The following is a 13,146-nucleotide window of genomic DNA, read 5'->3' as shown; positions in this document are numbered from 1 at the left end:
GCCTCCAGGACGACCTCTACAGGCGATATATTCAAATAAAAAAATAATGTTTTTTATCTTTAAACATGTACTAATAAATGCATCAAAGTTTTATAATGATCCGCTGTATAGTTTCTCCAAAACAATTCGTAAAATTATACCTTATTTTCAACGTTCTAAAGCAGGCTCCCCCCTTAACGCCGACGCGGGAATGCGTTTACCGCCACCGGTTACGCGCCATTGTACCGCCGATGGAATACTTTTAACGGCGTGCAAAGTAACGAGCATTATTTAACGGGTCGAGATTGCCGCGCGGCCAAAGAAAACGCGCCGCGTTCCAGGTAGACGACGAAGAAGCGGAAGAGTTGCGAGACGGATAATTATCACCGCGCGAGATGACGAGTTATGGCGTGTTGATAACCGACACATGGCACGCCACGCCGTTACCAGCGGATCTTTTTCCGTGCTTTAATGCCCACCACGTCGACGAAGTCTCGTGCTCATGCGAGAGAATGCGATCTCGTGCCTGCCGCTCGCGTGATCGAAACAATCGTTTTCCCCCCCGCTGCTGGGTGATAGTCATCGAAGAGATTGATATTGCGTCCCGTTACTCGGACTGAACTTTAGATCAACACGGATTTCAAATCCTGTTTAATTTCGTCCTCTCGTATACGCGAAAGTTCTCGTTTTCGCTTAATTACTCGGTAAAAACGCTGAAAGCTCACGAAAGGTCTTTCGCGAAAATTGCGAAACAGCTCAAATCTTGCAATTGTGCCGCGATTTACAGCGCAAGCGGTGATGTCAGTCTCAGCGTGGATTTCTCTCGTAACAATCTTCTTCTTGCTAATTATCTTTAATCCGTTCTTGTATCAAGCGGTAAAAGCAAGCAGCAGGCAATTCGTGCCAAAAAACTTGGTTTTTAACAAAATTTAGTGTCGCGTTACGAGATCGTAAATTCCCACTGCAGGTTTGAGTAAATCAGAGCAGTCGCTTTTCGAGAAAAACGCGGTCGTAAATCGGTAAAAAGCTGTTATCAATACGCACAGCTCTTATTTGTCGCTTGCATAATCAAGGCACGAATGCTTTCCCGGTCGCGACGTGTTTCGCGTTGGAATTCGATTATTCTTCGGCATTGCACCTCGTAATAACTAGCTAACGTGCACTCGACTCGACATAAATCATCGGTGTTGCAGTATATGCCCGCAAAATTCTTCTGTGAAAAGGAAAAGCAGTTACAAGTCTCTTAGTCCCACTTACTGGATTATCATGTTAACTCTAAGATTCAGAAATAGAAGCAGGTGATTTTCTCATAAAACTTGATATTCTCAATCAATTGTATATTATGGCATTGTATGTATGTTACTGTACGCATAAAGATGTACCAATCATTTTATCCTATACAAATAAATAATATATTATCTTATTATAATAACGAGATTAATTATTCAAACAATTTTACTCGTGGATTTTGCTCACTTGTCTTACGTTTATATCGTTTAGAAAATTCACTCGTCTCGCGGGATACCAATGTCCCGGGTTACGAATGAACGCAATGCGGTACGACATGTTTCGACACACTGAACCATAAAGAAAAGAGGCAAAAAGGAAGCAATGTGATTCTTCCATGAAATCTGCTGGCAGCTTGCTCGGAGGAGGCTCGCTTGTCGGCTCTCGCGCGGCAGTAAAGAGATTTTAACTATTCATTGTTCTGGCATAATAATGGGAGCGAAATGGCCGCGCAACGCAAGAGGAGGTGGGCCTGCGGTGGAACGATGGAACGCACGGGCAAAGGATCCTAAGCGAGTTAATGTCTCTAATTATGACCGGTTATAAAATTACACCCTTCGCATCGGGTAGGAGTGACCGAACGCGTTCTGGTCAGATCGTAAATTTACTCTAAAAACGAAGAGGGGGCCAGTCGCCGCCGGAATTTGGAGCGCGTCTTGCATCGCGAACAGATTGCGAGCCTCTAAATCTTCTGGGCGGTTCTCGGCTGGCGTAAATCAATTTGCGAATTTTCGTCCCGGTTCCTTCTGGAAATGCGCGTCCTTGGATACCGTTGCGCGAATACTTATCGTCGGTAATAAACACCGTGCAATTGCGAAAGGGGCAGCGAGCGCTGACACGATCTTGGGAAAAAGAAATGAGCGTTATCTCGGAGCGTATTGTAATTTTGCAACGTTGCTGCAAGCCAGTGAACGTACGGAAAAATCTTTACCAATGACAAAACTTTATTTATATTTTGAGAAAAATTGAGAGACGTTTTTTCTTGGATTAAACTTAATAACATTTTAATTATATATTATTCTATTGTATTACTTTCAGTATTTATCTGTAGAGTTATTTAAACGCATAATCTATTTCCCGTACATTACTTTATTCTTTGCACTTGATAAATTGCCATTAATACTTTCACTGATGTCTGCTCGTGACATTTCCGATAGGACGTAGCGTTGCAAAATCGCAAAGGGCGAACAAAAATGTTGCGCGTTAGCATATGACTCGTGACCGTGGCTAGGATTGATCGAGCGAGTCGCGAGTGATTTAATCTTAATTAAATCTCTCAGAGTTATCTAACATTGCGTGTACGCCAGGCATCCTGGATCTTCCTAGAAAATTGCATCCTATTGCAATCTTCGCGACGACCCTGCTGAGCCACGCGAGCGAACGGAGAGGCCGGTAGTAGTAGTTCTGATAAGGCTCCGCGCACGTTGACTGTACCTTATAATATAAATCCTGTTATCGAAAGTCATGAAAGGAAACCATGCGTTGCACTTGCAACTTGAAACGTAACACGTTTTCGCCCGAGATAAATTGAATTCCCGCCTTTACGCGATTATCCCCTGCTTCCCGTACGCGTTCCTAATTAATATCTGCCCTCAACAATTTCCGCAAAAAATTCCTCGCGCGATTGAAAAGATTGTGAAATACTTGGAAACACAAGAAACGCATTGATAATTCAAAGTTAGATGAGTATAAAAATCCGATAGTGCATTCCAAGATCTCAAAACGCGGGCTCAAAAATGTTTTTAGATCATCTAAATCATTTTTATGTTTCTATAAAAGTTCCAACCTGTATCCACTTGTCATTAAAGAAAATGATAGCTTCTCTTAAGTAGCACTAAAGAGAGTCTTCCAGAAAAAAGATATGATAGTGCGCGATGCACAAAACAAGATCGTAAATTGGAACAGCACTTCTTCAAGAGCACGATAAAAGCAGAAGGATATTGCCATTAATAAAAATAAGTACAATGCAGTATAATGAACTGGTATCTCTTGAAAGTCAAGGGAAACGAGGGGTGACATTGAGGAATCCATAAGACGGCGCAAAGAAAGGAGCAATTAGGAGTTCGGTTGTTTGCGAAGGCACCGGATGTCTTACGGGCTGATCCAAACCGCAGGAAATCGGTATTGTGTGACTCATTAAGTGTGACTCATTAGAGGATTATCTTATGAGCCGTAAATAACATTAGGGAATCATAAATTTCGTGTTCGTTAAAGCGAACGCTCGCGGCACGTTCGCAACGGGCAAACGGTTATTCGTAGGCCATGTTCGCACGAGTCCCTGCTTTTAACAGCAGCCTCGACACGTACTATTCGCATCAAGGCTGAAAGAGGATTCAGCACAAACCGATGCCAGGAACGTTTCCACGCGCACCCCCCTGGCCATGCATATGCATTCGCTGTACGAGTACATTGTTGCACGTCGAAGACTGATCCGGCATCGGTTCGCGGAAAGTTATTCGCTCTCGCCAATCACTCAGGAATACCTAATTCTCCTCATTTCACTCATTTCAATCTCGAAAAAATAATTCAAGTACGTGAACAAATAAAAATCTCCAATTTGACAATTTTATAAAATCGAGAAGCTTTTTACGTAGAAATAAGAGTGGAATTTTAGAAATCCTTTTCATTAAGAAGTCAAACTTTTTTCAAAACTGTGTCTAAAAATACAGACCAGGACTAATCAATATGTTACTCGATAAAACTTGTCATAAATTAATCAGATTATTAATCCCCCGTGCAATAAATTCAATGACCTGGAAGCTATTCATTCTCAGCTGCTTTTTCTCCAACAACCGTTTCAGAATCTATAACAAGATTTGGGATTAAATCTAAGCCGACGTTTGTCATTTCAGGTAGCCATAGTCTATTAGCTTCAGCTCGCGAAATTCTTGATACGACAATCTCGAGATTTTTCTAACGCCATGACGCGTTGAAGCGTGTTAAACACCGTTGACGATAATCTAACGCGAAATGTAATCGTCACGGAAAAAAAGCTCGGTCGATGGCTTTGGCATGGCTGGCCGTGTCAAAATCCATTTGCTGCATTTATCACGTTCAGCTGCCAGTAGAAAGCGCAGTTGCGTGAACGCGACTAGTTTGCACTCGCGAAGGAGACCTTACGAGGACTCATCAGCTTTGCGTTCGAAACACGCACACGTGGTATACGCGGGGACGTGCTTCCGCCTTTCTAAGTGCATGTAAATTAATTGATGTGATCGGGTGGGTGACGAACGTGGCCCGACAATAAACGCAGCGCATTCCTAAACATCATGGGAAATCGACCCGACGCTATAATCGGATGTTTAATTGCGATACTGTACACGTCGTGAACGCATAATGAATCGTAGAAGTGGCCTTTGAAAAGCTTTGCATTGCGAAAAATAATGCCCAGTGATTCGCGAAAATTAAGTAATTAACACACACACACACACACACGTACATGTGCATATGTATCATATATTTCTAATTATGATATAATTGTTGAATAACATTATAATTAATATATTATATAAATTGACTTTTAATTGTTAAAAAGAAACTTTATATTGTCTGAATATTTATGTATAATATTATCTGAATATATATAAATGAAAAGGGTATAATTTAATAAATCTCATAATTTTCGCGTTTTGAAGAAGACTCTGCCGAGTGTTTCGCCGCGAGGCGATGGCGGATGCGCAGGCATACTTTCACAGAAGCGACTGAGTGCAAAGGTCATTCTTCATCGGCAAAGCTGAGACGAGCAACAAAGTTCAGGCATTCACCGTCATTGCAATGATTGCCGGAGAGTGCAGTCCCCGTACGCGAATGAGAGAAAGAAAGGCCGATAGATAAAGATGCAAACATGATGCAGTGAAACGTCTAGAGAAGATGCTCCCCTCTCTCTTTCACTTTCCTTCTATATTATTACATTATTATACAGATTTTTTTACTGTAAAGCGTATAATTATCAAACAATATAATCAACTGAAAATTACAATTATTTTTATCTTATTAATTTAAATACAGTATTAAATTATGTGATAATTTGACCCTTTATTTGTTATTCCTCCTCCTTTATATTTATTATTCCTACTTTTATACTGTAATTTATAGATTTCTTATATTTTCTATGTTCTTCTACATTCTTTTTCTCTCTTTATAAATTAATTTGCGTCGGCTCTTTATATTATTATTTTCTTAACTGGCTATAAACAACTAGAGATTTATCAAAAGCTCAAACGCCACTTTGCCGAGGAAGAATTAAAATAAAACGTATCAGAGCTCGTGAACTTACCTTTATCAAGACGCGGTCGCTCGTTGGTTGCCGGAAGGGGCTGCTCGTACTCCAAGGTCGCGACATCCTCAGCACGCGCCAGCATCACCAGCACTATGCAAGTCAGCAGCAACGACGTCAGCAACACTGTCCTCACCGATGCTCGGCCGATGAGCGTCATTTTTCGGTTAAGCACTCGCGTGCACTTTTTCCGCACTCCCGGTCGTCGCGCCGCGGTCAACGCGCCTCGTGTCGCGGTCACATCTCGATTCGCGAGCCCGAATCGCGCGGACACGCAACTCACTCGCGCGCGCGTTCGCGCTCTTTAAAGGAACTCTAAAGGATCGAACGCGAGCGATGTTTCAAACGTAGTTCCGAAACGACGAGCTCGATTTGCGAGTGGCGACGTCGATGTTCGGTGCTCCATGTGAACTTGGTCGCGCAAAAACCGCGGGTATGTGTGTGTGTGTGTGTGTGTGGGTACGTACGTGTCACGTGACCGCGCCGTTACACTTGGAGCGAGCGAGCGCGCGCACGAGATGGGAAACGGCGGAAGAAGAGAGAAAGAAGATAATCGGCGATGCCGTCAACCGGTAGCGCGTGCTACCCGTTTTGAAAGAAGTGTGCGCCCGCCACACCAGCCCATGCCGCACTGCTACGTCCCGGTCAGGTGTTTCAAGCCAGCCGCCACGCGATCGAGCCGCGACATCTCCCGACCGTTCGCCGAAGCGGCCGCGCGCGAAACCGCGCGTTCAACTGTCACGTGAAAGCCGCGCACCTACTACGACTCCTCGCCGCCCGCCCCCGCGACGCGCGACCCGCGGCCGATTTCATTCATGAGGACACGCGCTTTTCACTCCATTCCGCGAACTCGCGCGACCGCGCGTACCTGCACCCGATCCCTCATTCCCGTGCGGTGCACGTACGGATTGTATATTATTGCTCTTTTTAACGATGCGAATCCGACGCGCGCGCGGCGGACTAGAAAATAAAAGATGTAAAATCGATACGCGCGAGAGGTTAAAAATAAATTATTTCCCACACGATTCTAGGAATTTGTCGTATAAACACGATAAAAATAGATTAATTATTACCTCGGTTATTAAACACGATTACAGTAAAGAAAGAAATTAGAGATACTTTCGAGTTCTCTTTGTAGCCTGCAATTTAAACATTCTGCCATGCTTCAAGTATTGGGTCGTCCGGAAAGTTCGTGCCGATTTTTAATAGATGGCGTTGGAACATGTCTGAATATATCAATGTTATTGAAAACATACGATTTATATACATATGCTTAAAGGTGACATTTCAACGCATCTTTAGGAAAAAAGTTGTTTCAGATAAATTGATTCGTGTCAGTTTTGTACTCTTTTGAAGATGGAAGAAAACAAAGAACATTTTAGACACTTGATGCTTTTCTATTACCGGAAAGGCAAAAATGCCTCACAAGCAACAAATTCGATATGTTCTGTTTACGGAGAAGGCGCTTTAGCTGAAGGAACCGTACGTAAGTGGTTCGCTAAGTTTAGAGCTGGTGATTTTAACCTTAAAGACCAAGAACGCTCGGGCAGACCCTCTACTACTGATGATGACCAAATCAAGACACTGATCGAGAATAATCCGCGCTACACGACACGTGAATTAGCAGAGATACTGAAAATATCGAAAACCACTGTCCACGATCATGTAGTGAAGCTTGGTTACGTAAGTCGCTATGATGTATGGGTTCCGCATAATTTGGCCGAAAAAATTTAATGGATCGCATTTCCATCTGCGACTCGCTGTACAAGCGCAACGCAAACGTACCGTTTTTGAAGCAATTAGTGACGGGTGACGAAAAATGGATCATTTACAACAATGTAGAACGAAAAAGATCCTGGGGTAAGCGAAATGTACCAGCATTAACCACTCCGAAAGCCGGCCTTCATCCAAAAAAAGTCATGCTCTGTGTCTGGTGGGATTGGAAAGGAATCCTATATTATGAGCTCCTACCACACAACCAAACGATAAATGCAGATAAGTACTGCTCGCGACTGGACGAATTAAAGACAGCGATTCAGGAAAAACGTCCAGAATTAGCCAATAGGAAGGGCGTCGTGTTCCATCAGGACAATGCCAGACCTCATGTTTCTTTGACTACCCGACAAAAATTGTTGGAGTTTGGCTGGGATGTGCTACCTCACCCACCGTATTCACCGGACATTGCACCTTCAGACTTTCACTTATTTAGGTCTTCGCAAAATTCTCTTAGCGGCAAGAACTTCAACTCTTTGATCGACATGAAAAACCACCTGGAGGAGTTTTTCGCCGAGAAACCTAAGAAGTTCTGGGAGAATGGAATCTTCCAGTTGCGTGAAAGATGGACAAAGGTTGTGAAACAAAACGGTGCATACATAAGTCAATAAATATTTATCGACATAAAAAAATGTTGCCTTTGAATTTTCCTTCAAAATCGGCACGAACTTTCCGGACGACCCAATACGTCATGTTAAAGATGCGACAAGATTGTCGCGAAATACAAAGTTGGCGACATCTCAATAACATCGCGAAAATGGCGGCGTAAAACTTTACCTCTTCGCGTTTTCTCGGCGCGTCGTATCGATTCGCGACGGCTGCGGCGAACGGGATTCGCGCGGTGCAGCAACCTTGATGCACCTCTCTCGAGTACGGAGGACTCGCAGGCATGCCTGCCGGTATTTAATTAAGCCCGGTCGTTCGGAAGAAAAAAGCCGCTGGTACAGGAAGTACGATGGGTTTCGAGTACGCGAGCAACGGACCGTGCTTCGAGCCCCGTTACGCGACAAGCCCATTGGCGTAGCGGCATATCGACAGCCGGCCTTATCTCGAGTACGAGATCTCGCTCTGTCTAAACCTTGCACTTTTTAAAAAACAAGGTGTCTACCCGCGTGCGTCTTGAAGTTGCCGCGGAGTCGTCGGATGCGATTTGATTGGCACTCGGAAAATTCGAAATTGCCACTTCCGAAAATGTCTCATCGCCATTTTGTGAATTGCGCCTAACTTCACTTCGCTATCAAAATTCTGCGATATATTTTCATGATATTGAGAACTTTTTATAATTCCAACGTTAAGATAAAGCAGATGATTTTTTACGAAAAACTCTGCACTTTGACATTTACAGGCTATATCTACAGACGCATTCTCTCCCGCGATACCCGCAGACTGCGGCAACCTAAAAAATTGTCGACACGCGTCGTAATGAACAGGCCGGTATATCGCGTTTACCTTATCGGCCGCCCTTCCTTCCTCTTTCCCTCTCATTCTCGCCGTCTCCGCTCTCTCCGTCGGCCGCAAACGGACAAGTGGTCTGCGGTTTTTCATCCCGAGGAAGAAACGCGCGGTCGATGCACCTGGGAGATCGCGGCTTGATCACGGCAACGCGATATTTGTCTCGAAACGCGCGCATGCGCATCTCACGGCAAACGCGCGCGCGGGTGTTGTTACCTGTTCACATAACATACGAGGCATATATGCTCATAAAAACAATTTATAAGATAACAATTCATGAATAAAATTCTATTATATTGTCTATTTAATAGACCATTAAGTTGATTTGTTTTACATTCGACGATTGTTCTGCGTAATTGTTAACGTTCAAATTCCGTGATATATCTTTAATTTATCGTTATATAAATTATCGCAAGTAACCCATACAGCACGAAAGATTGCATATATATTGCATATATATTGCAGGAATCTTCCACCGCAACGTAGCAACATTGCAAATTCACTGCGAAATGTTTCTGCAGCATTGCTATGGGATTGCAGGAATGTGAAAATGTCCGCTTTTCGGAACATTGCAACGAAACGTCATAATAATATTGCAATGTAATGAATTTGCAATAATTATAATTATTCATTATTATATACTTTAAATATTTTTATTTATATAACTTCAATATTTTTATTTATTAACATAAATAGACAATTATATGTAATATAATAGTAATAAAAAATGAAATAAACATTTTCTCTATTTTTGTTATAAAAAAGTAACTGTTCTTTATTTAAAAAAACTTAAAAATCCTCTTCTTGAGATATTATTTTTCCTTTAATTATGTTAAAATATTTTTCCTTTAATTAAATAATTGAATCTTCTTCGTTTTTGTTTGTATGTTGCCTGTAAAAATAAAATAGGAATTAAATTCATATATTAGCATAAAATTACATAAAAATATACATACTGCAAGTATGTATAGAATTATATGTAAAATGACACATACTTTGATCTCTCAATCCTAACCGGAGCTTGAGCAAGCCACTCGGAAATGCATTCAGCAATTTCTGCATCAGTGGCATGATTGTGTATTTCACGAACAACTTCTATAACAGAAAAAGTTATTAAAAATATTACAACTATTAATATGCAGTTTTCTAATGAATTTCCATAATTTTGAGGTTATAGTGATATAAACCGTGAGATAGGTAAATAGAGTGATTCTCTATTATAATTAATAGATACAAGATTAACAGCACACAAGTGCTATAATTAGACATAATATTATAAAAAAGTACTTACCTTCTTCTTTTACGTAACTACTTTCTTTTAGAATGATGCTCGCGTCGTACAACCACCATGTTTTTTAGATAGTCGAAAGAGACAAACACCGCATGCACATATATATTACCGAGCTCAGATTCTGGTCATCACACATCATTGGTCGAACAGATTTGGACGAATCTCGTTAGGATAGGAAGACTCCAATGTTTCAATAAAATGAATTATTAATATTAATTAATTACAAATTTTGATTGTGCAATGTTTCCGAAATATTAATGTCATGTTGCTACAAGTGTGCTGGTATTTTGCGGATATACATCTCTGCAATGTCTTTGTACTGTTGCATTGCAATTTGCAACGTTGCAACGTTGCTGCAATGTTGGTGCAAGCTTCCGTGCTGTATGGGAATACCCGTCTTCTAATCTCGTTGTTCCCGACAGAATACCGCTACCGAAGCCAGCAACGCTGATAGTTTTACCGTTAGAACAGGGATCTCTTAATTCCGTCGCGATCGCGAATACGCTCCCGCAGTTTACGTGCGAGTGCGAAGCCTCTCCCTTCCCCCTCCCCGAAAAGAGGTACATCGCGCGCTCGCGAAACGATCGTAAATATATTCGGCGGCGTGTTTCGCGAAACACGACGCGACACGGCAAGGGACACCACGCTACCCGCAGAAAACAACATCGTCCGGTGCGTGCTTCTTCTTCTTCTTCTTCGCCGGCTAATCTGTGATGGCGGCGGACTCGTCCGTATTCGAGATATCGCGCGCGAGGATCTACTGTAATATCCAAACGCGTGCGCAGTGCGGTGCGCATGAACGAGACTCCCGCGGTGCGAACGCTCGTAAATTACGAGCCGAATTTCCTCTGAATTTCGTTGCTTGAATGTCTTTGTTAAATTTACCCGTAGTTGCTGTAGTAAATTCTAAGAAGCTAGACATTTTATTTATTTAATACTTGATCGATTTAATAATTTTATCTAGCATTTAAAAGTTTTTTATGAAGAAGAAAGAGCGAGAGAGAGATTCGTATAATCTAATATATATTTCAAATAATTCGAGACTGTCGAAGCGAATATCGACTAAAGAGAAAACCGTCGCGCTTCTGTCGCCGGCTCGCTTTCCGCTGAGTCTACGAATAAATGTAAGGACATTAGCGGCGCTCACCATTGCCGCTTACCGCTGCTCGCCTGGAGGGGGAACGAAATTTATTGCATGAAATTGGTTACAAAATACGCCATAAGTCTCGCTCGATTCACGAACGGCGGCGCCTCGGCGATGCGAACCCTTCGTAAGGTTACACAGGGTGTTCCAGATTCACCGCCCCGCTCTCTCGCTCTCTTTCGCCAGTAAACACGCTAAGAATAGCAGCGCGTGAGCCAATATCGGGGCACCGATGGTCTCTCGGTTGTAAACGGCTGATACCTGGAATAAAACGAAACCGCGTGTACACACAGCTGGAAGGGAGGCCCCAGGAACACCTGGGCCACTCTGTAGATACGCGGGATATACGAGGGCACGCGAGAGGTGCATCTAAATATTCATACGCGATGCATCATGCGCCGTGCGGCGTTGCGTTGCGCAGCGCTAGGAGATATGAAACCTTAACGCGACGAACGTTTATCCTCGTGGCGGCCAAACGCGGCGACTTGTTAATATGCGCGCGCCTGCCGCGCGCAGGCTAGAGGCTTAATTAAAAATCGAATTCGCCGGAATACGGCGAAGGGAGCGAATAAATTTCAGGCACGCGAGGCATTAATTAGGAATACGCCATCGCAATTCCAAAAATTATTTAAAAAATCAAGTGGAATGCATCTTTTGAATGCGTGTCGCTACGCGCGATGCGCAAATCGACGTTGAAAGTTGAAACAAATAATTTACAATTTATATATATATATATATATATATATATACACACATATATATATACAAGGTGTTTCCTAAGTGAGTAGACAAACTTAAGGAGGATATTCCTTGGCTTATTTTAAGAAGAAAAGGTCATATAAACATATGTCCTAAACTGCTTTGTTTTCCAAAAAAAAGTACATCACTGTTTTCGTTCACTTTTCGTTTATTATAGAACAGTTTGTGTTATTGCAAATGAAACAAATGAAAAACAATAGTAACCAAAAAGAAAAATTATAACGAAAAAGAAAATAGTAACTAAAAAGAAAACTAATAACATCACAGTAACTGCTGAAAATGTCCACCTGCAGCCATGATACACGCCTCAACTCTCCTTTCCATTGATTGACGTACACGCTCAAAAATACCTGGAGTGTTACGTATTCTTTCACATCCATCTATTATGCGATTTCTGAGATCTTCTTCATTTTGAATAGGTGTAGCTAAACTAAAGATTTAAGCTGTCCCCATAGAAAAAAATCTACTGGATTTAAGTCTGGGGATCTTGCAGGCCATAAATGGTTTGGTCTTTGAGTACTTCGACCGATCCATCGATTGGCAAACTTCCTGTTCAAAAATTGACCATCCCCACTCCATCCCCACCGCTGTTGACTCGTACTGCAAAAGCACGCTATCCGAAAAGTGAACGAAAACAGTGATGTACTTTTTTTGGAAAACAAAGCAGTTTAGGACATATGTTTATATGACCTTTTCTTCTTAAAATAAGCCAAGGAATATCCTCCTTAAGTTTGTCTACTTACTTAGGAAACACCCTGTATATACAGGGTGTCCCGGGTTTTAACCGACAAACTGCGGGAGCATATTCTACTAGTGGAAATAAGAAAAAATTCTTATATCGAGTTTGCTTAGAAATGCTTTATTACAAAGTTATAAACCAATATTCAAAAGAAATATGAGATAAGTAACAACGGATTTTTTCACAAAAATAAAAATTATCTACGCAATGATTTAGTGACGCATTTCAAAATGTTGTCCTTGCACATCGATACAAGCTAGACATCGACGTAGTACAGAATTTGTTACGGTACGACATTCCTGAAAATTTTCTTGCATCTCAGTAACTGAATTAGTAATTCGTTGCTTTAAATCTATCTGGTACTCTCCTGTTAGGAAATCTACGTTGATACTCTCGTACGGCAGCTCGTGCATTTCCGTCACAGAATCCGTACACGAAATGAATAT

At 42.0% G+C, this 13,146-nt stretch overlaps 1 protein-coding gene across 4 annotated transcripts in view; it reads right to left on the bottom strand.

The window, feature by feature from the left end:
- LOC105281846 (mucin-5AC) overlaps positions 1-6,193 on the bottom strand; it is a 219,653-nt gene extending 213,460 nt beyond the window's left edge. For 2 of the 4 annotated variants that reach the window (XR_894378.3, XR_003406624.1), the window contains exon 1: positions 5,543-6,193. Coding sequence is in view for 2 of the 4 variants with exons in the window: in XM_026970157.1 (XP_026825958.1) it covers positions 5,543-5,702 (160 nt within the window). In the remaining 2 variants the exon portion in view is untranslated. The remainder of the gene's footprint in view (positions 1-5,542) is intronic. The other 2 variants (XM_026970157.1, XM_011343371.3) reach the window with 1 other exon arrangement.
- Between the last annotated feature and the right edge of the window lie 6,953 nt (positions 6,194-13,146).

The sequence above is a fragment of the Ooceraea biroi genome, chromosome 6 (genome assembly GCF_003672135.1).
Source record: "Ooceraea biroi isolate clonal line C1 chromosome 6, Obir_v5.4, whole genome shotgun sequence".
NCBI lineage: Eukaryota > Metazoa > Arthropoda > Insecta > Hymenoptera > Formicidae > Ooceraea > Ooceraea biroi.
Note: the sequence above shows the minus strand (reverse complement) of the source record. Positions and strands in the feature narration are given on the sequence as shown.